Source organism: Chiloscyllium plagiosum, unplaced genomic scaffold, assembly GCF_037043375.1.
Source record: "Chiloscyllium plagiosum isolate Xiang-an unplaced genomic scaffold, Cpla_swu_hap1 HiC_scaffold_6, whole genome shotgun sequence".
Classification (NCBI taxonomy): Eukaryota; Metazoa; Chordata; class Chondrichthyes; order Orectolobiformes; family Hemiscylliidae; genus Chiloscyllium; species Chiloscyllium plagiosum.
In genome coordinates, this window is record NW_028270144.1 from 76805291 (window position 1) to 76829746 (window position 24456).

Here is a 24456-nt window from a genome sequence, read left to right on the forward strand (position 1 = left end):
ACAGATAGTCTCACACAGGGCACTTCACACCTTCAATGCATTATCTGGGCCGACATGACACCAACATTTAAAGTTTACTTGAGAATGTAACTTTAAAAAAGTTCTGTGATTTTCATATGAAAGAACTAAAACCAATATGTTCATTCTAAAAGATGAGAGGCTTAACAAACAATCCAGGTCTTTTTTAATATATAATTTCAGTTACATCACACTGTAAACTTTTGCTGTAAATTCTGTGTCTTATGATCTTATACTCCACAACCCACCTGATGAAGGAGCAATGCTCCGAAAGCTAGGGCTTCCAAATAAATCTGTTGGACTATAAGCTGGTGTTGTGTGATTTTTTAACTTTGTTTTTTGTCGCAACTGAAGTTGGAACAAGTGCTGAGGTTTTCTGTAGTGCTGCACAATTTAGTGAAAATACCGTGGGATTTATATCACAGGATGAGTCAACCTGACCAATTGGGCCTTGATCAACCTTAGACCTTCGGGTGACTGTCCTCCAAGGTGGACTTCAGGACAGGCAACAAGGCAAAGTTGATGCTTGATCAACTGGAACTACACAATCCCATTTCTTACGATTGTGCATATTAAAACACATATCTCAATCAAATTTAAAAGATACTACAGTCATATTGTAAAGCATAATTATTCTCACATATTGTGATACCGGAGTAGAAAATGCATGGAGCTTTGAGTATTTTGTGTATTTGTGCGAGTATAAAATGATCTAATTAAAGATAAAATTGTATTAGGAATAACAGATCCCAAAATGCAAACATGTCCAATAAGAGATGAGAAAGCGATCCAGATGTGCAGAAGCGTGTAGGTTGTAAATCAGCAACTGGACTATTTTCATGGCAAAACAGATAGTCCTTGCAATACGTTGATTGACCTAAGGGCAGTAAGATCATAAACAAAGAATAGGATGCAAATTCAGAATTGCCAGTGTTATATTTAAAAGGCTGTCATGCATCCGTATAAACACTGTTAGTCCAAAGCTGCCCTGTACAGTTCCTGATATTTGCCTGAGAATTAGTAAACAAGAGGAATCTGAGGTCCCACTTTGTGGGCACAACCTGGAGGTCCTGCTTGATGGGGTTGTACAAAGGCAGGATGCCCTCTACCCCCAGGACACATGGTGGAAGTCATGACACCAGACGATGCCAGCTTGATCCAGAGTTGCTTACCACTTCGGTGCAGTCTCAGTCATCTTGATGAATCCATTGCAATGTAGGAAGAAGGTCAGTATTTCTCCAATCCACCAGGATAAGTGCTCTCAAATGACTCTATCTCTATACTGCACCCATCTGCCACTAAGGGATAATAGTAAAATCTGGAATTAAAATCTTGGCTCAGTAGTGACTATGAAACTATCACTGATCATCATCAAAAGTGTAATGTCCTTCAAGGAAGGAAATCAGTTTGCCTTACCTACTCTGGTTTACATGTGATTTCAGACAACAGCAACATGATTCACTCCTTAACTAGCCTCTGGAAGAGCAATTAGGGTTGGGCAACAAACGCTTGCCTTGCTGGCAATGTGTACATCTCTTGGAAGAAAAGCAAATAGATTATAAAAATATTGGATATAGCACTTGGGGTTAAAGGGATCAAAGGATATGGGAAAAAGGAGGAACAGGCTTTTGAGTTAAATGGGTAAAACGAGGACTGCAGATGCTGGAAACCAGAGTCTGGATTAGAGTGGTGCTGGAAAAGCACAGCCGGTCAGGCAGCATCCAAGGAGCAGGAAAACCGACATTTTGGGCAGAATATTCCTGACGAAGGGCTTATGCCCGAAACATCGATTTTCCTGCTCCTTGGATGCTGCCTGACCTGCTGTGCTTTTCCAGCACCACTCTAATCCAGACTATTGAGTTGAATGACCAGCCCAGATCATAATGAATGTCAGTGCGGGCTTGAAGGACCAAATGGCTTCTTCTAGAATTATAGAATCCCTGCAAAGCGGAAAGAGGCCATTCCGACCATCAACTCTGCACCGACCTTCCAAACAACATCCCACCCAGACCTAGCCCGTGACCCTATCCCTATAAGACCTAGCCCATGACCCTATCCCTATAAGCCTGCATTTCCCATGGCGAATCCACTTAGCCTGCAAATTCCTGGACACTATGGGGCAATTTAGCATGGTCAATCCACCTAACCTGCACATCTTTGGACTGTTGGAGGAAACCAAAATATCCGGACGAAACCTACACAGAAACAGAAGAATGTGCAAACTCCACACGGACAGTCGCCCAAGCCTGAATTGCATCCAGATCCCTGGCAGCGCTAACCACTGTGCCGCCCCATACCCATGCTCCTATTTTCTATGTTTCTACGTAAATCAAGCAAATTAAATACACACCCACAACAAATTCCTCAAGAGCAGAAACACAAGTACTGTAAGCATGGAAAGTACTTGAGTTCAAATATGATTGTCCCATTGCACCCAAATTACTCTTCCAATAGCAAAAAACACTACAAGCCAGAATTAATGACAGGTACAGATATGAGTAATGAAATCAAAGTGAAATAGCAGAAAGCCAAATTTAATTTTGACAAGACTACCAAACCATTGCCAGCGTAGAGCATTGCAGCGCCAGAAAACGTTAGCCTAAGCGGTAACCGAGGACTTGCTTAGAGCAGTTGTCATTTCAATTTTGGGAGAAAGTGAGGACTGCAGATGCTGGAGATCAGAGTCGAGAGTGTGGTGCTAGAAGAGCACATCAGGTCAGGCAGCATCCGAGGAGCAGGAGAATCGACGTTTCGATCACTTCAATTGTGTACAGTGAAACTGAATGCCTGAATATACGTTTGAAACCTCAGGAACATGACTTCATACAATGGAGCTGTTCTTTCACTGCAGGTGGCCATTCAAGATTTAACTTTTTGAGTCAAGTTGGCATTAATTAAAATAATTGTGATGGAGAGTCACTGCATGCGAAATGTTAACCGTTTTTCTCTTTACAGATACTGCCAGACCTGCTGAGATTTTCAGCAATTTTTGTTTTCTTTCTGATTTCCAACACTAACTTGATTGTTTTTTGAAGAAGTAACAAAGAGGATTGATGAGGGTAGAGAGGTGGACATGGTCGATATGGTCTTTAGTAAGGCATTCGACAAGGTTTCTCATGGTAGACTGGTTCGCAAGGTTGGATCACATGGAATACAGGGAGAACGAGCCATTTAGATACAGAACTGGTTCGAGGCAGAACACACAGGGTGGTGGTGGAGGGTTGGTTTTCAGACTGATGGGCTGAGGTGTGACAGATGGAGCTTGATTTAGATAAATGTGAGGTGCTACATTTTGGAAAGGCAAATCAGAGCATGACTTATACACTTGATGGTAAGGTCCGGTGAAGTGTTGCTAAGCAAAAAGACCTTGGAGTTCAGGTTCATAGTTCCTTGAAAATGGAGTCACAGGTAGATTATTATGAAGAAGGCATTTGGTGTGCTTGCCTTTATTAGTCAATGCATTGAGTAGAGGAGTTGGGAGGTCATGTTGTGGCTGTTCGCAACATTGGTTAGGTCACTTTTTGGAATGTTATGTGCAATCCTGGTCTCCATCTTATAGGAAGAATGTTGTGAAACTTCAAAGCGTTCAGAAAAAATTAACAAGATAGTTGCCAGAGTCAGAGTATTTGAGCTATAGGGAGAGTCTGAATAGGCTGGTGCTGTTTCTCTGGAGTGTTGGAGGCTGAGGGGTGACCTTATTATAGAGGTTTATAAAATCATGAGGGACATGGATACAGTAAATAGACAAGATCTATTCCCTGGGGTGGGAAGTCAAGAACTAGAGGGCGTAGGTTTAGGGTGAGAGGGGAAAACTTTAAAAGGGACCTAAGGGTCAACTATTTCATGCAGAGAGTGGTGCATGTCTGGTATGAGCTGCCAGAGGAAGTGGTGGAGGCTGGTACAATTACAACATTTAAAAGGCATCTGGGATGGGTATATGAATCAGATGGGTTTAGAGGGATGCAGACCAAGTTCTGGAAAATGGTACTAGATTAGGTTAGGGTATCTGGTGGGCATGGACGAGCTGGACTCAAAGGTCTGTTTCTGTGCTGTACATCTCTATGACTCAAGATTGGGATACAGACACTGTAACCTCACACCTTTAATGCATTGTCTGAGATGTCATCTTTTTAAAATAAAACCTTCAATTATGTAGGGAATATGACTTGAAAGAAGTTCTGGGATTTACATAATAATGAATCAAAACCTGCAACCCATTCTCAAAGATGAAAGACTTAACAGCAATCTAGGTTTGTTCAATATATTGTCTCAGTTACACGAAACTGACTTGTGCTATAAATTCTGTATCTTATGATCCTGCCCCACTATCAACCTGATGAAGGAGCAATGCTCCGAAAGCTAGTGCTTCCAAATAAACCAGTTGGACTATAACCTGGTGTTGTGTGATTTTTTAAAAAACTCTGTCCACCCCAGGCCAACCGGCATCTCCACTTCATGGCCTTCTGAAGAACTGAGTTCACTTATTAACCCTAATTTTTCTCCCCAGATGTTGCCAGACCTGCTGAGATTTTCCAGCATTTTCTCTTTTGGTTCCAGTTTTTCTGTGTGGGTAGATATGCAACAACCTGATTAAACACCATCAGATTAAAAATTTCATATTCGAATCGAAGACTTCAACCTCGCGACGTTTGGACATAATCCCACTTCTCGTTGTTTACGTCATCTGGGGGTTACTTCCTGTGTTCCTTGTGACGTCAGCGGCTGGCCTGTGATTGGAGGCCATCGGGCGAAGGCGCAGGCGCAGTATATGTCATTTTTGTCGTGCAGTGTCGGTGGAACTGGCCCTGAAAGCTCTGAGTTCAGGACGGAAGAGATGGTGTAGGACCGGAACTGGTTTGGGAGGAGGGCGTTTATCAAATCTTGTACACACAGCGGCCTGAGGCCGGCGGTTAGGCATGATGCGCAGTAAGGCCGACGTGGACAGGTACATTGCTTCGGTGCAGGGCGTCACGCCGCTCTCACCCCGCGAGGTGAGTGTCCATCGCCGCGGGCCATGTAGACAAACTGCGGCGACCAGGAAAGCGCGGGCAGTGCAGGTTGCGGCCTTGGTTACTAGGCCTTGCCTCTGTCAGGCCCAACGGTTTGTGTTGTGATTAAGCCAAGAATCTACCGATTTGTCAATCAGTTGCCGTTTAGCGCTGTGTTTCAAAGTGGAGGTGGCGGTGATCTGTATTATAGTTTTGGCGATGCTGGACTCATCATCTAAGCCCATCCAGAATTTCAATTTTGATCTCGTTTTTAAAGAATCGAAACTACTGATGAATGCTTAAGGAGTGATTATGTTACTACTATCGGTGTCACGTGAAATGTACGAATTGCTCTAAGTTATTCATTCTCAATTTTTAATTTGTTTGCAGAAGTAATGATGAATTTAATATAGTGAATTATTAACGTAATTTGTATGTATCCAGGAATTTTTTTGGGATGTCATTTTTAAAAATTTGTCTTTTATGCAACTTCCCAAATTTCTTTTCAGAAATCACTCAAAGGATTTTTATTTGCAAAACTCTATTATGAAGCCAAGGAGTATGAACTTGCGAAGAGGTAAATAATTTGCTCCCAGAATGTGCTGTTTTAAAATGAATCACTTTGGGTTATTCTGAAAGTTTTTCAAGCTTTCTAAACTGACTAAAATTGATTGAGTAATCAAAACAATGAAATCCATGCAGTGGTAATAAACAATATAAATGTGTAAATACTTTTAAATCATCCATTATCCATCTTACTGTATCCTGTTTTAAGCTTTTAACTCTTCAAATGTATTTTATTGCCAGGTTTTTTTTCCTTGATACAGATGCTAGTGTGTATATCACATTCAGAGGAGGAAATCAACCTGTACAGTTCTCCAAAGCAATGAAGTGTTATTTGCTTGAAGAGAGCATTGTAATACAGTATATGACACTGAACAACATGAGATATGAAGCTAGTTAATCAAAAACTTCATCATAGGAGCAGATTGATTGTGTTTTAATGGAGGAGAAAGTGAGGTCTGCAGATGCTGGAGATCAGAGCTGAAAATGTGTTGCTGGAAAAGTGCAGCAGGTCAGGCAGCATCCAGGGAACAGGAGAATTGACGTTTCGGGCATAAGCCCTTCTTCAGGGCTTATGCCCGAAACGTCGATTTTCCTGTTCCCTGGATGCTGCCTGACCTGCTGCGCATTTCCAGCAACACATTTTCAGCTGTGTTTTAATGGAGGAAGGCAAGGTAGAGAGGTATAGGGAAGGTGTTCCAGAGCATGCAAACCGAAAAACTGAAGTGATGGCAGCTAATGCTGGAGCAGTGAAAATTGGTGATTAAGAGCCCAGCATTCTTGACATGCAACTGTGCAATATTGTGGGGCTGGAGGAGATTACACATGGGAGCTGCAAGGCTGTGGTTAGGTTTGAAACGTGGGATTATAATTTTAAAAGCAACTGCTTTTAAAAGAAGTTGATCTGCGAGGAGAACTTTACTGTTTGGTTTCTTTATAAGTTGAAACAGCACCAACTTACTAATCTCGATTCTATTTTGTGTGCATTCTTGAAGATTTGCTTACTTGCTGCTGGTTCGTACAAGTACCAATACTGTTTGAATCATTCAGCACAGATCAAAATAATTTGTGGCACCTTTTGACCTATCCATTTAGGCCCATGTCCCTCTGCCAACTGTGGTTGCCGTTTCCACCTTTCAGAAGTTGTTTTCAAATCCCATTGCAGAATTTGAATGCAAAGTTAAGGCTGACTGAGATAGGACTGATTCTGGATCAATGGTGCTGGAAGAGCACAGCAGTTCAGGCAGCATCCGAGGAGCTTCAGCAACTGCTGTGCTCTTCCAGCACCATTGATCCAGAATCTGGTTTCCAGCATCTGCAGTCATTGTTTTCACCTTGAGGTAGGACTGAGATGAGTAATCCATTCACCTGGAGAATGGTGAACTTGTGGAATTTGCTACTCCAAAAAAAATTCTGGCCAAAACATTGATTTAAATGGTTTGGGAACAACACTTGGGGTTCAAAGTTTGTGAGAAGATTTGTAGCTCGGGTGCTCGTTGTTGTGGTCTGTTCGCCGAGCTGGGAATTTGTGTTGCAGGCGTTTCGTCCCCTGTCTAGGTGATATCCTCAGTGCTTGGGAGCCTCCTGTGAAGGAGCGCTTCACAAGAGGCTCCCAAGCACTGAGGATGCCACCTAGACAGGGGACGAAACGTCTGCAACACAAATTCCCAGCTCGGCGAACAGAACCACAACTTGGGGTTAAAGGGATCAAACGGTATGGGGGGGTAAAAGCAGGAACGGGCTCTTGAGTTGGATGGTCAGCCATTATTATAATGAATGTGGAGCAGGCTGAAAGGACCAAATGGCCTGCTGCTCCTATTTTCATTTTTCTATTCGGGGAGATTTTCTGTTTGCTGCCTTTGACTTTAAACTAGACTCTGTTTGCTGCTTCAGATACCTGTAAGTAGTCTCAGACCAATGAATAAAATGAGCTACTTTTGATCGTGGCTTTTCAAGTCAAAATTTATTCTTTAATATTTCAATTATATTGCTGTTTGTGGAAGTTTTGCGTGCAAGTTAATTGATTTCCAGCAATGCGTCATGACTGCACTTCTTTTGCTGTAAAGCACTTTGGGATGGCCTTTCTTGTGAAAATGCAAGCTATTTATCTTTTGCTGTTTTCCCACAATCATGCAAAGATTGTTCCTACTTTGAGTTGGTCTAACTCCGTGTTCACTGTCTCAACTTTAATTTTGGTATTTTGAAAAAGCACTTGATTAATTAGGAAGCGTGTGCTTTCAGTGGCCCTGCTATAATCTCTTCAGTTTTTTTACAGGCAAATATCCGCTTACATAACCGTACAGGAAAGGGATCCAAAAGCGCACAAGCTTCTTGGCCAGATCTATGAGTCTGAAGGCAACATTGAAAAAGCCATTGGTTGTTATAAGGTAAGGGCAGTTCTGCAAATATGGCAAATTTGAGATGTTTTGTGTTTAAACCAAATCAGCATATTTTTGGATAGCCATTAATTGAAAGCCTACAATGGTAGGTGTAGAATATTCTTAATAATTGACCAGGTAGAGGGCTACAATGCATTTTAAGTAGAAAAGAATGACATATATCATGCTGCCTTGCCAGTTAATTTGGCAGTGAGCATTAATAAAATGTTTCAAGTTAAATAAATTTGATTATAGTTCATCAGGTAAGTCATTTGTTGCTAAGTGCAGTTATTCCCATTGCAGTTATTCTTATTCCTGATGAAGGACTTTTGCCTGAAATAGCAATTTTCCTGCTCCTCGGATGCTGCCTGACCTGCTGTGCTTTTCCAGCACCACTATAATCTTGACTCTGATCTGCAGTCCTCACTTTTGTCTACTATTTTAGTGCCGTTGCTTGGCTTCAGGTGACAGGGCCAACAGGGATCAGGTTACATTGATAAAGCTTCAAGATATCTTGCAATCTCGTTATGATTAATATTATCTTTCAGGGTTTAAATGTTAAGTCAAGCTCTCATTCCATAAAAGAATGCTGCATGGAGGTCTGGAAGATTTTTTCCCTAGATTTCATGAGCAAATCAGCCATAACAACTGAAGTAGACATAGTGCCTTTAATGTAATGTAATTTAATTTAATGTAATAAAATGCCTCAAAGTGTCATAGAATCTTTACCCTTCAGCACAGGCCCTTCAGCACAACAAGTCTACACCGACCCTCTGAAGAGTAACCCACCCAGACCCATTCCCTTACCCTATTACTCTACATTTACCCCTGATGCACCTAACTTACACATCTCTGGATACCTTGGACAATGTAGTACAGCCAATTCATCTAACCTGCACATCTTTGGATTGTAGGAGGAAATCTACACAGACACGGGGAGTATGTGCAAATTCCACACAGACAGTTGCTCGAGGCTGGAATTAAACCCAAGTCTCTGGCACTGTGAGGCAGCAGTGCTAACCACTGAGCCACAGTGCCACCCGAAATGGAGCTTAAAACTTCAAGATCGTTATGAAACAAACAAAAATATGACAGAGCAATAACACATTTACACAAAGATGTGGATGCTGGAAATTTTAACTTAGACAGAAAACGCTGAAAATCCTCAGCCGGACTGGAAGCATCTGTTGAGAGAAAACGTTAGTTTTTTGAGTCTCACTTTTTTCAGAACAGGAAAATGTTTTCAAAAACTAATTCATCTTGATTCAATGAAATGCAGGAGGCAGGGTAAAAGAATAGTATAGTGTGGCAAGGTGGCTCAGTGGTTAACACTGCTGCCTTAGTGCACTAGGGATCTGGATTCCTTCGGGATTTTTTCTTCATTCACTGGATGAGGGCGTCACTGGACAGACCAGCAAGTATTGTTAATTTAAGAGCCATTGATGTTGCTGCAGGCTGAAGTCACACATAAGCCAGACTCGGTCAGAATGGCAATTTTCCGCCCTAAAGGACATCAGTGAACGAAATGGGTTTGGTTAACTGCTTAATTCCAGATTTATGTTGAATTCAAATTCCTCTGCTGTGGCGGGATTCAAATCCAGGTCCCCAGAGCATTATCTGGGTCTCTGGATTAACAGTTCAAAGATAATAACACCAGGTCATTGCCACCATTTGTCTGTGTCAGTTTCTTCCCACAGTCCAAAGAAGTGCGAATTAGGTGTATTAGCCATAGTAAATGCTGGGTTATGGGAATCAGGTGGGATGCTCTTTGAAGGGTTGGTGCAGACTAGGTTGGCTGAATGGACTCTTTCTGGAACGCAGCCATTCTTTGATTCAATTAATTTTTTTATTCATTCATAGGATGAGGATGGCACTAACAAGGCCAGCGTTCATTGCCCATCTGTATTGCCCAGCAGGCAGTTAAGAGTCAACTGTATTGCTTTGGGTTTGGAGTCACAAAAAGGCCAGACCGGGTAAAGATGCAGTTTCCTTCCCTAAAGGACATTAGTGAACCAAATGGGTTTTTCCAATCATCAATAATGGTTTCATGTCCTTTTTCGACTCTTAATTCCAGATATGGAGGACAGGAGAGATTCAGTAAAGTGCTGAAGGGAGTATAAATAGGACAAATAAAGGAATGGTCAGTTTGTGAACATTTGCCTTTCAAAAATAGCTTGTATAGCACCTTTTTAATCTAAAAACATCCAAAGGTGCTTCAAAGGGACATTGAGATAAAGTATGCCACTAAGTCACATTAGGTGATATAGAGTGAGATGTTATAAAGATTTAGTTAGACATTGATTTTAGATCTGTATTAAAGGAGGAAAGTGAGATAGAGTTGGAGATATTCAAAGTAAAGCTCACTGCTAACCGAAGCCCACCCACCTACTGTAAATTGATTTAAATCAGATGTTCAATTCCAAAACACAATGACCATGGATATTGTGGAACGTTGTGGTGTTCATGTGTATTAAAGATAGAGATAGTTGCTTGTCGGTTCAGAAGATACTATTCAACAGTGCAATTTGGGGATGAGACACACTGCTGCCCCTGTGCGTCATCTGGTGAAAGGAGTGAATGTTTAAAGGATGTGGATGATGTTGAAATTACATCGTACTGCTAGTGCTGCCCTCATCCAGTGAAGAGTATCCATCACACTCCTGATTTGTGCCTTGTAGATGGCTAACAAACTTAGGGTAATCAGAAGGGGAATTATTAGCTTCAGAATTCTCAGCCTTTTTACTATAGTAATGTGAGAGTCTTTATTTTGCTTGGCCAGTTCAGTCTCTAGTTGGTTAATCCCAGGATGTTGATATTGGGGTGTTTCATGATGTAATGAAGAGAGGAAAGAGGCATTTCCTGTCTCTTATATTAAACCATACATTCCACAGACAGATGACTGAATCATTTAAAAGGATTCAAAATTCTGTTTAATCATTTCTGATTTGTTCTAACTGCTTTCTCTTTCTCTTTATAAATAATAATTGTATGCTGTCCTTTGTTTAGTGGAAAACTGATGAGTGCAAGCAGTAATCTTCTACTGGAACATAACTCAGCCATTAATTCCAGAATTGCCAAGAGCCCATACAAATATTTACAAAATTGTGCCTGAAATATGTTTTGAAAGTGAAGTTGTCATTAATATTACTTATTGATTCTTAGCGGGTTGTGGAGCTGAATCCTGTTCAGAAAGATATGATCCTGAAAGTAGCTGCTTTGCTGTGTAGTAATGGAGACCTGCTTGATGGAAGAGCTGAATACTGGGTGGAGAAGGCAGCCAAGCATTTTCCTGATAATGGAATAGTTTACAAACTGAAGGTAAGCTAAAAACTTAAAGTACAAGTAAGTCAAAACTTGGGCTCTGATCCATGATGCAGTGTCATTTAAAAATGCAGTAGCTTTGACAGTTGTATCATTTACTTTGGCTGCATTAATGAGGTACAAACCTAACAGTAATAAAAGGTTTTGTTTTTAAAAATACTGATAGCCAAGATATTTATGCATTGTGATTGTAATCATGCTCTCGTGTTTAATATTCCCTCTGCATACAGAGTATTCACTTTGTCACATTCCTGCTATATTTGAATACTAACGTTTGGATTTGTGACCCATGTAAGATATTCTTGTTATTTCTGTAACTATCTGCATTAACTCATCATTTAGGAATATAGACATCTGGTCCAAAGACTGTGGGATATTAGAAAAGACAAGAGATGAGGTACTCATGGGTTTAGCAGCCTTATGTGGATAAATCAGCAGGCCTGCATGAGATACAGCTCAGGCTGTTGAGGGAGGAGATGTCAGCAGCCTTGGGAGTAATTTTCAAATCCCCTTCTGGCTAAAGGTGAGGTGCTAGACGGTTAGAGGACTGAATGTTTTCTCAATCTTCAAAACGGAGAAGAAACTATCAGGACATTTCGGCCAGTCGGTCTAACCTTGGTAATTGGCATTCGGTTCTTGCCAATGTATTACACTTGGAGAGGTGTGGATTTATTAAGGGCAAGTTACATTTTAATAAATTTGGTTGAATTTTTTTTAAGGTGCTGACCAAGAGTGTTGATTGAAGTAATGCGTTTAATGTGGTCTGCGTGGATTTTAACAAAGCTTTTGAGAAGTCTCTCATGGCAGGCTTGTTAAGATAACAGTCCATGGGTTCAAGGCAAAATGGCACAAACTTGGCAAAGAGACAGGAGCAGTGGGTGATGCTAGAGACATATTTCAGCGACTGGAAGTCTTGTATTCAGTAGGCTCAGTACTGAGGCCCTTGTTGTTTATGGTGTACGTTAATGATTTCTGCTTAAATGTCAGATATAATCGATAAGTTCATGGATGACACAAGTTGGCAGGGTGATTATACTTGAAAAGAATAGTCCTGAACTGCATGATGACATCAACAGACTGATCAGGTGGGAAATGCAATTTCAATTGAAATCAACCTGTAAAAGTGAGGTAATGTATTTGAAGAGGGCAAAAGATTGCACTATGAATGGTAGGCCCTGCAAAATACTGAAGATCAGAGGAAGCTTGGTGTGCATCTCCACAGATCCCTGAAGATAGTATGACAGGAAGATAAGGTATTGAGAGGCATGTGGAACACTGTCCTTTCAGCTGAGGCATGGAATGCAAGAGCAGGGAGTTTATGTTGGAACTGCATAAAATGTTGGTTAGCTACAGCAGGAGTACTGTGTGCATTTCTGGTCACAATTTAAAGGAAGGACGTGATTGCACTCGATACAGAGGAGATTTATTAGGATGCTGGAAGGTCTGAGCTATGAAGAAAGATTTGGTGTTCTCTTCCTTGGAGCAGCCAAGGTCGAGAGGGACTTTGATAAAAGTGTATTGGAAATGAGGGACAAAGATAGGGTGAGTATCGAAGCACTTTTTTTTTTCATGAGCGAACTCAATGACTAGGGGCAAAGAGGCTGAGAGAGTTAAAAGAAGTATTTTGCTTAGGTGCTGTTGGAAGTCTGGAAATTGCTGTCTGAACACGTGGTTGAGTCAGAAACTCACATACACAAAGTATTTAGGTGTTCATTAGCCTCTGTGGCTTTGGGCCAAAAACTGGAAAATGGGGTAATGGACCGCATGGATACAATGAACTGAATGCTCTCCTGTATTGTAAATGTCTGTGTGTGTCTCCTTTTCTTTTCTAAAGGAGAAGCTGCTGAGCACAAAAGGACAATTAGACCATTCTCAACTGTTCGACCTTATTCAGTCAGAATTGCATTCAAGGCCCAATGATCCTCATGCTAATATACGTTTGGTGGAATTTTACTGTTCTGTTGGGAAACTTGAAGAAGCAGTGAATTTCTGTATAAGTACAGAAAAGAAAAGAACCCTTTGTAAATGTCTGGAATGGTACACCTGCATGGTACAAACATTGAAGGTATGTAAAAGTTTTATGAATTGACATTGAATTGTTCCTGCAAGCAATATGCACTTTTTTAAAAAAAAATGGTGAAGTAGCAATCTACCAGAGTATGGCATATTAGCTGAATTTCACATTGACCTAAGTTTGTTCTCTAGGATCTGAAATCTTTTTAAATTAACCTTTATCTGCAAAGATAGTTACATATTTTGTAACTAACATATTATTTTGAAGAGACAATTGCTCTTACAATGCTAAATGGTTTTCTATCAGCGAGCGTGTCATTCAGTAAAGGAGGAAGAATTCTTTCCTCCTCAAATTGATTTTAGTGTCCAAAAAGCTGTAGCAGATTGTTACTTGCCCTCACAATATCTGGTATTTAAGAAATTAAAATTTTGAATGTTCTTGGGGAATGTCTGTGACATTCACTGTCTTTGTACTTCCTGCAGAACTATATCAGTTTGTCAAATATTTCATCAGATGATAAAAACAAATGGAGATTTTTGCAGAAGGAATTGCTCCTGGCGTCATCTAATCTTATGTTCCTGACATTATCGGCCAGAAATGTCCAAGATGTTGTTAATGCTCTAATGAGGTAACCTTATTCGAATTTTCTTTTTTTGTTCTTCTGATTACGTTGACTTTAGCTGAACTTCTATTGTTTGAGACCCTGGTCTTATTTCCACTTTTGGTGACTGACTTCCCCCCCTTGGGTCCATATTAGCTGATATTATAAACTCCTATCACATTCATAAATGCTATCCTTTGTTACTTTTACAAAGGTAAAGCTTCTCTTGTGATCCTTCGCAAACTTTTTTCAGCCTTTCACATGACTGACCACACTATCTTCCTCCAATGCTCTTTGTCCAGTTGAATTGGACTGCTGCAACATCGTATTAGCTTATACAATATAACACAGGAACAGAACCTTGTGCCCAATTCTTATTTCTTTCTTCTACCTGGGACTTATTGCGCATATGCTATTCACTTCCCGTTTGTGTCTTATCAAGATGCATCTTAAACATTGCTAACAGGACTGTTCCCACCATCTCCACTGGCAGTGCAATCCAAGCACCCTATGTCTGTATGAACATTTTTTCCCTGCACTTATCCCCTACACTTTCCACCTCTCTCACCTTGAACCTGTGCCCTGTTGTTGTTGACCTTTCCACCCTAGGAAGAAGTCTCTAATTATCCACCCTATCTATGCCTCATAATTTTGTAGATCTCGATAATATCACCCCTTAGCCTCTGTCTTTCCAGGGAAACCAGAGTTTATCCAACGTCTCCTCATAACTAAAACCCTCCAGACCAGGCAACAATGGGCGGCACGGTGGTACAGTGGTTAGCACTGCTGCCTCGCAGCGCCAGAGACCCGGGTTCCATTCCCGCCTCAGGCGACTGACTGTGTGGAGTTTGCACGTTCTCCCCGTGTCTGCGTGGGTTTCCTCCGGCTGGTCCGGTTTCCTCCCACAATCCAAAGATCAGGTGAATTGGCTATGCTAAATTGCCCGTAGTGTTAGATAAGGGTTAAATGTATGGGTGGGTTACGCTTCGGCGGGTCGGTGTGGACTTGTTGGGCCGAAGGGCCTGTTTCCACACTGTAATCTAATCTAAGTAATCTAATCTAATCTAATCCTGGTAAACCTTATCTGTACCCTCTTCAAAGTATCCATGTCCTTCTGGTCACACTATTCCAAATGTGGCCTAACTAAAGTTTGTGTAGAAGTAACATAACTTGCCAACTTTTATATTCAGTACCCCGGCAGATGAAGGCAAGCGTGTGAAGTGCTGCCTTCACTACCTTATACACCTGTGTTGTTACTTTCAGGGATATGTGGACCTGTACACCCAGGTTCCCTCTGTCTGTTAATGTCCCTAAGGCTTCTGCCATGTGTTGTATAATTCGCATCTGAATTTGATCTTCCAAGATGCATCACCTCGCTTTGTGTAGATTAAACTCCATTTGCCATTTTTGCTCAAATCTGTAATCTATCTGTATCCCACTGTATCCAATGACAATCCTCATTATCTCAGATCTTGCTGTAACCATTATCTCTATCCTTGACTGTGCCAGCACACTGGCCAGCACACTTGAAGTCATTTAAAACTCTGCCCATGCTTCAACTCTCACCAATCACATTCTCTTATCCTTATTATTGCTGACCTACATGACTTTTGTCAAATAATTTTTTTTTTAAATCAAAGACTTCCCTGACTCCACACTGTCTCTAGTCACTTCTAGCCCCACAACCCTTTGTATGAATATGCACTCCTTGAATTCTGACCTGTTGTTCATCTATAGTTATAATTACATCACCACCATAAGGTAGTTAGGCCTTCAGTAGGCCAGGCCCCAAGCTCTAGAATGTTTTCTACGCATCTTTTTGCCTCTGTCCTTCACTTTTCTTCTTAATGACACTCCTTGAATGACCTTTTTGTTATTTAACGTGATGCAGCTTAATGTCATACTTCACTTTGTAATGATCCTGTGAAGTTTCTTTATCCCTTTTTACAGTTATAGGTGCTATATAATTTATTTGATTTCACTGGTGTTTCCTTCCGTGTTACCACTTTCTATTTCACCAGTGATTATTGCTGTGTAAACCCAGTTGATTAGGATTGAGTCTCTGAAATTCTCCATCCCAGACTGTTATGGTGCTCCATTGTTTCTTCAAACCTGAGGACTTTTGGATTGTCAGGGAATTCAGTGATATGGGGAGCAGGCAAAAAATTAGAGTTGTGGTTGTGATCTACTCTTGTGAATTCAATGCGAATCAGTAAGGGAGTACTCCAAATTTGATCTGAACTTGAAGTCCTGTGGCTGTTAGGCAATTAAAATGAGACTAGGCAGTAAATCTAGTCAATTTCATTTGTGTGCAGTAGTGCGGGAGGAGGTGGCACAATGATAATGTCATTGGAGAGCAGTCTGGAGCTCTGGACCAATGTTCCTGGGACATCAATTCAATACCATGACAGGTGTGGTAATTGAATTCTATAGAAAAATCGAGATAAAAGCTAATCTGATGGTCACAATGAACTATTGTCAATTATCATTAAAATGCATCTGGTTTGCTTAACATCATTTTAGGGAAGGAAATCTGCTATCCTTAGCTCATCTACTACATGTGACTACAGACTGGTTGACTCTTAACTGCCTTTTGAAATGATCAGACCAATCAGCTCAATGGCAATCAGGAATGTGCAAGAAATGTTGCCATTGCAGTGACACCAACATCCCATGTAAGAATGAAAAGATGTTGACTGATTTCATGGTCAGAGTCAAAAAGTGTGGTGTTGGAAAAGCACAGCCAATCTGGCAGCATCCGAGGAGCATGTGAGTTGCCACTGAGTTAGAAACATCAACCCCTCCTGCTCCTTGGATGCTGTTTGACCAGCTGTATTTTTCCAGCACCACACATTTTGACTGTGATCTCCAACATCTGTGGTCCACACTTTGTCCTGGTTCCATGATCACTCCATTAGACTACCAATCCTGTTGATTTTAGTGCAGTAACACCTCGATTCAGTGGCAGCAGAGAGAGAGAAATTGTGCAGTTGAAATCAAATATACTTGCAGATGTTTTTCTGGAATTTCGTGAAGTAAACACTCCTGTGAAGTAAGTTTTTTGCAGATTATCACATCAAAAATGTTGAATAAGGGCAAGATTATTGGATAAAGTAGGAATGTAACTGAAAGCAGAGAAATAGAAGTTAAGGTAAACTTGGTATTGGCTTACTTTTGTTAGTGATGTTAGAAGATATTTTGCATCCAAAGTCCAAACCAGCGGGATATTATATATTTAGTGATGGGGATTGTGCTAGTTTGGATTAAGCTAAGTAAATAAGAGTCTACATTATTCTGGAGAATGGTAGGTAGTTTATTGTTAAATGTTATTGTAATATAATACTGCGATATTATTCCAACTTTTCTGTACTTTTGTACTTTGTTTTTTCCTTTTCTTTTGGTTTTGTGTTTTTGTGAAAAAAGGTAAAGTTTATTTTTTCCCAGTAAATATATATATTATTAAAATGGGGATATGCAGGTTCTACCAAATGCAAACACATTGGTATTTTAAGCACAAGTTTTTCCATAATGGTCAGTTGTTGTATGAACTCTTGACAATTCATGAATTTTTTTTTGTATGCTTTGCTGTAGCTTTGATTCTACAATGCATATTGCAAAGTCATACTTGACTGCACCAATGGATGATCTTTCGGCTACTTTCACTGAAATGCGAGGGCATTTGTACTTACATGCTGGAACATTACTTCTGAAAATGGCTCAACAGAATGCAATTCAATGGAAAGCAATTGTAGACCTTGCAGCACTGTGCTACTTAATTGCTTATCAGGTAGGCTTCACCAGTGCTTTGCAGTTGTTGATCAGTTGCCATGAAAACGTTGCAACTGAGGTAGTTTTCTCATAATATTGCTGTAGTAAAGAAATGTGTATGTTTTCAGGTTCCAAGACCTAGGCTGAAATGTGTAAAGGCAGAAGACGCAAACCAGGAAATGATTAATTGGTTAGCATCGGATAGGCAAAGTCAGTCAGGTAATATTTGAATGCTGTGTTTTTGTTTTTAAAATTACTCAGATTTGCGCAGCAGAGTTTTTGCTAGCTTTTTATTCCATAGCATTCCTGCTGATTGACATTCTAACAGTTTCCTCTGTTATTGTAGGGCATATGTTAATAAGCTTAATGTCAGGAAAGCCTGACTTTTACAAAGAAGTGGTGGAAACTTTTGCAAACAAAAGTGGCCAGGTTGCATTAATTGAAACATTGTTTGGAAGTCGGATATCTGTTGAGAAGTCTTTTCTTGCCAATGATGATATTAGGAATGTTACAGAAGAGCACCCAGATCGGAATGAACTCATAAAATGGGATGATGGTAAGAGCTTTTGATATTTAATATTCCTTTCTTTTTCATCCTTAAATTGTGCAGTCACTATTGAATGACCTGGTTCATTTATTTGGGGCATGATGTAGCAAAGGTATCTGACTTTTTTTGTGTGGTCTTCTATAGTTTTCTCTTTTGAAATGAAGGAGAATAAGTCATCTTGAATGTGTTCTGTTCGCTGTTCTGATGAGTGTTTGTCTGGCATATGTGTTTATAGAGTAAAAAGTAAACTTCAAATGAATCTGTGTGAAAAAGAAAATATTACAGTCTTCAGTTAAATTAATCCCCCCGTCAGATTTTAATTATCATTTACAGTTTAGACTAAATAATTAAGATGGACCTTGTCTTTAGTATGTAATTAATATGATAAACGTTTTTGGTTTTTGACTTCCAGCTTCTGTTAAACTGCATGGTGGAAATCTGCAGCATCTTGCTTGGCTTGGTTTACACCAGTTTTCAATGGAACAGTTACCTATGGTACGAAATTGGCTGAAGCAGTTGTTTCCTCGACTGCCCCAAGAAACCTCTCGACTTGAAACCAATGCTCCTGAGACTATTTGCATTTTAGATCTTGAGGTGGGAAGAGAGCAGTAATCATCTTTTAAAAGTTTTACCAAAAATGAATGATCTTGACCATATTAAAAAATTTTTTTTTAAATTTCAGGTTTTTCTTCTTGGAGTGATATATTCATGTCATACACAGTTACAGGATAAATCAGATCTTCACTACAGTATGCACCAACCAAAGTGTATGCCACTACCAATTAGTAAATTGCTGTATACAGATCGACAGAGAGCTTGGTGGGATGCTGTTTACAGCCTTGTCTACAAAAAAGCACAGTAAATATGTTCATGTTTTTTCAGTCTAACTGCATTTTTTAGAAAATTACTATTTTAAAGAACATTAAATTACACTGGCTTCTTTTTTTTAGACCGGGTACATCAGCTAAACTAAGACTAATGATTCAACGTGAACTTGGTACATTGAGGGTACTAGAAAAGCATGGACTTCAGCCTGCTCTAATTATACATTGGGCTCAAAGCCTCATTAACATTGTAAGTCTCAATTCCTGTATAATTTAAGGAAATTTGAAACACTGACACATTTTGGATGCTGAATTAGGAAAATATAATCCTTCATGTGACATCTGCACATTCACCTAACTGTCACTTAATTTGCACAGATGGTACATTGTGATTTTTGAGAAGATTCGTAGCTCAGGATGAGGTTCAGGTTGTAAGTTTGCTCACCAAGCTGGTAGGTTTGTTCTCAGCTGATAGTTTTTGTCACCATGCTAGATAACATCAGTGAGCCTCCAGTGAAGCACTTGTGTTCTGTCCCCCTTTCTATTTGCGTCTTGGCCTGTTTAAGGTGGGTGATATTATTTCTTGTTCTTTTTCTCAGAAGTTGGTAAATGGGGACCACATTGATGTGTTTATTGATGGAGTTCTGATTTGAATGCCAGGCCGCTAGGAATTCCCACGTGTCTCTGTTTAGCCTGTCCTAGGATAGTTGTGGTGGCCCAGTCGAAGTAGTGTTCTCCTTCGTCTGTGTGTAAGGATACCAGTGATAGCTGATCTTATCTTTTGGTGGCTAGTGGTGTACATGTATCCTGGTGGCTAGTTTCCTGCCTGAGTATCCGATATAGTGTTTGTTGTAGTCCTTGCAGGCTATTTTGTAAATGATATTTGTTTTGCTGGTTGTTGGTACAGAGTCCTTTAGATTCATCAATAGCTGTTTAAGTGTGTTGGTAGGTTTGTGGGCTCCCATGATGCCAGGCTAAACAGAGACACGCACAGGAATTCCTAGAGGCCTGACATTCAGACCAGAACTCCATCAATAAACACATCGATTTGGACCCCATTTACCAACCTCTTAGAAAAAGAACCAGAAGTGATATCACCCACCTTACAAGATCAAATGGAAAGTGGGGCATAACACCAGCGCTTCACCTGAGGCTAACTGATAATGATACCTAGCATGGTGACAAAATGTCTGAGAACAAACCCACCAGCTCAGCAAGCAAACTTACAACATGGTACATTATTTTGGGATGATTCTTGAACATGTTATTTTCCAACTCCCTTATGTGCTGGCTGGCATTTTCTTCGGGGCACCCTACCCCCTAAGGGCTGACAGTTCAAACCATCAGTCCATCTCCAAACAGTCTGTGTGATGGTTTCTCTCAAATTTATCATTCTTTCTACTCTTGTTCATTGGACAGAGAATCAAATCAGGTTTCTATTCTACCATAATGTTGAAATTATTCAGCAAAATTGTAAGTGACATCTAACACTGGGTTTTGCAGTACTCTTTCCTGAACTTTGTGTCCAGGATCTTCCTGAGGTACTCCTTTTATCTAACTGTCAGACTGCACATTTTTATTTTCACTTCACCGATCCAAACGTAGTGAGGACCTTTCCCAGCTCTATATTCTCTTCCTGCTACATCCATTATCAGTTAGAGTTTTGCTTTCTACCATGGCTCATTTCCATTTATAATCTATATCTGTATTTCAGGACATCACTTTTTGGTTACATCATTTACTGGCTCTTGTACACTACTCTGATCTTGTGTGGATGTGTCTGTATATGCAATTTTCTCTATTAAAATATGGGGGGAGCTGAAGACTTTGCCAGTATGATAGCCAGTTCAGTAATTGCACTTCTCACCTGATAACATTACCTCAGTGGTTGACTCAGTTTGTAGCCTGTGTTGTATTTTCTTTGGAAAGCATTGTTTAAAGTTTTTGTCCTGTTCTATTGTGACTTTATTGTTTCACCATTATAATTTCAAAACTACCGACGTGCAGTTCCTAACAGTTAAATTTTTGTTTTTGCCTTATAGGGAAGTGGATTAGATTCATACTATGATCAAAAAGAATACATTGGACGGAGTGTCTACTATTGGGGGAAAGTCCTGCCCTTATTACACAGCGTCAGAAAGAAAAGGAGCATTCCTGAACCTATTGATCCTTTATTTCAACATTTCCGTAGCAAAGATATCAAGGTAATGTACCTTACATGTAGTTTTATCACCTGGGAATTGGATACATTTATGATTTTGCATTTAACAAGAGATCATTATGGAGTATTTAAGACATTTGTTGCTGTATTAAACTGAACATTTGCAATTACGTTTCCATTGGCCGAATTAGTGCTTAAAAAGCAAATTAAGTTTATGCATTTGTAAGCTGTAATAACACTTGGAAATGACTTGCAGCCGTTTATAATGACTAGAATTTTATATGCATTTGTTTCACTGAAAAATTGCTGCAGATGTAAATACTGCAGAAAATATCTTTTGGAATAACTATTTGACTTTACTCTTTTAATCGATGTTGATTTCACTTTTATATAACTTTTGAAACAGTAAATATAGATTCAAGGTTTATGTAAAGATTTGTAGCTCGGGTGCTGGTTGCCATGATTGTGGGTATGTTTGCCGAGCTGGGAAGTTGATTTGCAGACGTTTCGCCGCCTGTGGAGGTGATGTCTCGATGGGGATGAAATATCTACAAATCCTCTTCCTAGCTCGGTGGACATACTCACAGCTGTGGTTGGTTTTACATTTGTCTGGAGCAGGTGGGATTTGAAGCAGGCCTCCTGTTAGGAATGCTAGTAGCAGGTACATACCATGTATTTTCTAATTTTTTGCAACTATAGTCATCAAGTTCAATATGATACAGCTGAGGAGAAACCAGTGATTAAGGTTTGAGGAGAACTTTGAGCAGGTCTTTGTTTTATCATGTGTTTTTGGCAGTAGCTTTAGATGTACATTTTTGTTTGTACGCAACTCTAACCAGTATTCATAAGCATAATGTTTACTTATTCAATTACGAATAATTTTGAATAATCTCATGGAAACAAAAATTTTCTCTCCTTTTGGTAAAACTAATTGAGGAGGTGTGTTTAAGGAGAAATGTGAACTGAATCACCTTAGCACATGCTTATAGCAAGCTGAAAATGTTTTTGCATATTACATGTAGAATTATATTTCAATTTGGCTATAGCGAATAAGAAAAATCTTCCATAAAATAATTGCATACTGCACTATTTTTTCCAAATTTAAATTAGGATTTTCACCATTCTCATCGCTCATAGTATTATGAGCGTTGCCAAATGTAATCTGTTATTGTTAATGAACCACATGATCTAAGTTTCTAAATTGAACATTTATCTAAAAATCCCATTTGATATCCATGCTTCAGAAGATAACTTTAGGGGCAAGCCATAATCCTTGGAGATGAAGCAAACTAAGTTGCTTACAAGTCCCTAGTGGGGGGGGGGGGGGATAACAGTAATAATGGAATTATGTGAATTCAGTCTGAAGTGTATTCAAAACTTTATTCAGCTGACTCCACAGCTCTTGTAATAAAGAAGTAAAAGTGATGTTTGAATAATTTTCATGGAAAAATGGATGAGTCTCTGAATGCTGTGGGTAAATAATAGTTGGAAGCAAAATTGGCAGAGCACTTAGGGCCTGATAGCTGATGAATAATTGAGAAAATGAGATTAAAGGTGAATTGAAAGGGGAGGGAAAATGAAAAGAAATATTTGACAAGGAAAACCAAGTGGGTTGTTCTATTTCTGTGGCATTATGGAATTCTGGGAACATAGAAACAATGAAAGGAGAGATCCAGATGTGAGGACTTGATGGAATACAACTAAAGAACAGAATGGATGAAGAGCTTCAGTTCTAAGGGAAGGTTGGGGAAAGGGGGACATGGGGGGAAGAAACTAAAATTGTTTCCCTCGGACTGCTGGGCCTCTTGCTGAGATATTTGTATCATTGATAGTCACAGGTGAGGTGCTGGAAGACTGGAGGTTGGCTAATGTGGTGCCACTGTGAAGGGTGGTAAGGACAAGCCAGGGAACTATAGACCAGTGAGCCTGACGTCTGTGGTGGGCAAGTTGTTGGAGGGAATCCTGAGGGACAGGATGTACATGTATTTGGAAAGGCAAGGACTTAGGGATAGTCAACATGGCTTTGTGTGTGGGAAATCATGCCTCACAAACTTGATTGATTTTTTTGAAGAGGTAACAGAGGATTGATGAGGGCAGAGAGGTAGATGTGAACTACATGGACTTAAGTAAAGCATTCAACAAGGTTTCCCATGGGAGACTGAATAGTAAGGTTAGATCTCACGGAATACTAGGAAAACTAGCCATTTGGATACAGAACTGGCTCAAAGGTAGAAGACCGAGGGTGGTGGTGGAGGGTTGTTTTTCAGACTGGAGGCCTATGACCAGTGGAGTGCCACAAGAATCGGTGCTGGGTCCTATACCTTTTGTCATTTAAATAAATGATTTGGATGTGAGCATAAGAGGTACAGTTAGTAAGTTTGCAGATGACACCAAAGTTGGAGGTGTCGTGGACAGCGAAGAGGGTTACCTCAGATTACAACAGGATCTGGACCAGATGGGCCAATGGGCTGAGAAGTGGCAGGTGGAGTTTAATTCCGATAAATGCGAGGTGCTGCATTTTGGGAAAGCAAATCTTAGCAGGATTTATACACTTAATGGTAAGATCCTAGGGAGTGTTGCTGAACAAAGAGACCTTGGTATGTAGGTTCATAGCTTCTTGAAAGTGGAGTCGCAGGTAGATAGGATAGTGAAGAAGGCGTTTGGTATGCTTTCCTTTATTGGTCAGAGTATTGAGTAAAGGAGTTGGGAGGTCATGTTGTGCAGTTCTGGCCTCCTTCCTACCGGAAAGATGTTGTGAAACTTGAAAGGGTTCAGAAAAGATTTACAAGGATGTTGCCAGGGTTGGAGGATTTGAGCTACAGGGAGAGGCTGTACAGGCTGGGGCTGTTTTCCCTGGAGCATCAGAGACTGAGGGGTGACCTTATCGAGGTTTACAAAATTGAGGGGCATGGATGGGGTAAATAGGCAAAGTCTTTTCCCTGGGGTCGAGGAGTCCAGAACTATAGAGCATAGATTTAGGCTGAGGGGGGAAAGATATAAAAGAGACCTAAGGGGCAACGTTTTCAAGCAGAGGGTGGTACGTATGTGTGTGGAATGAGCTGCCAGAGGAAATGATGGAGGCTGGTACAATAGCAATATTTAAGAGGCATTTGGATGGGTATATGAATAGGAAGGGTTTGGAGGGATATCTGGCAGGTGGGACTAGATTGGGTTGGGATATCTGGTCGACATAGCCTGGTTGAACCGAAGGGTCTGTTTTCATGCTGTACATCTGTATGACTAAAATTATTCCCTGATGACTTTAGATTTTC

General features: G+C 40.2%; 1 protein-coding gene across 5 annotated transcripts in view; it reads left to right on the forward strand.

The window, feature by feature from the left end:
- The first annotated feature begins 4857 nt into the window (after positions 1–4857).
- Positions 4858–24456, forward strand: part of ranbp2 (RAN binding protein 2) — a 71085-nt gene continuing 51486 nt past the window's right edge. For all 5 annotated transcript variants that reach the window (XM_043691777.2, XM_043691779.2, XM_087988129.1 and 2 more), the window contains exons 1-13: positions 4858–5009; positions 5516–5583; positions 7846–7957; positions 11111–11266; positions 13104–13334; positions 13766–13911; positions 17476–17671; positions 17781–17871; positions 17999–18208; positions 18612–18793; positions 18882–19057; positions 19150–19273; positions 21066–21227. In XM_043691777.2, coding sequence (XP_043547712.2) covers positions 4935–5009; positions 5516–5583; positions 7846–7957; positions 11111–11266; positions 13104–13334; positions 13766–13911; positions 17476–17671; positions 17781–17871; positions 17999–18208; positions 18612–18793; positions 18882–19057; positions 19150–19273; positions 21066–21227 — 1929 coding nt within the window. In that variant the 5' untranslated portion in view covers positions 4858–4934. The remainder of the gene's footprint in view (positions 5010–5515; positions 5584–7845; positions 7958–11110; positions 11267–13103; positions 13335–13765; positions 13912–17475; positions 17672–17780; positions 17872–17998; positions 18209–18611; positions 18794–18881; positions 19058–19149; positions 19274–21065; positions 21228–24456) is intronic.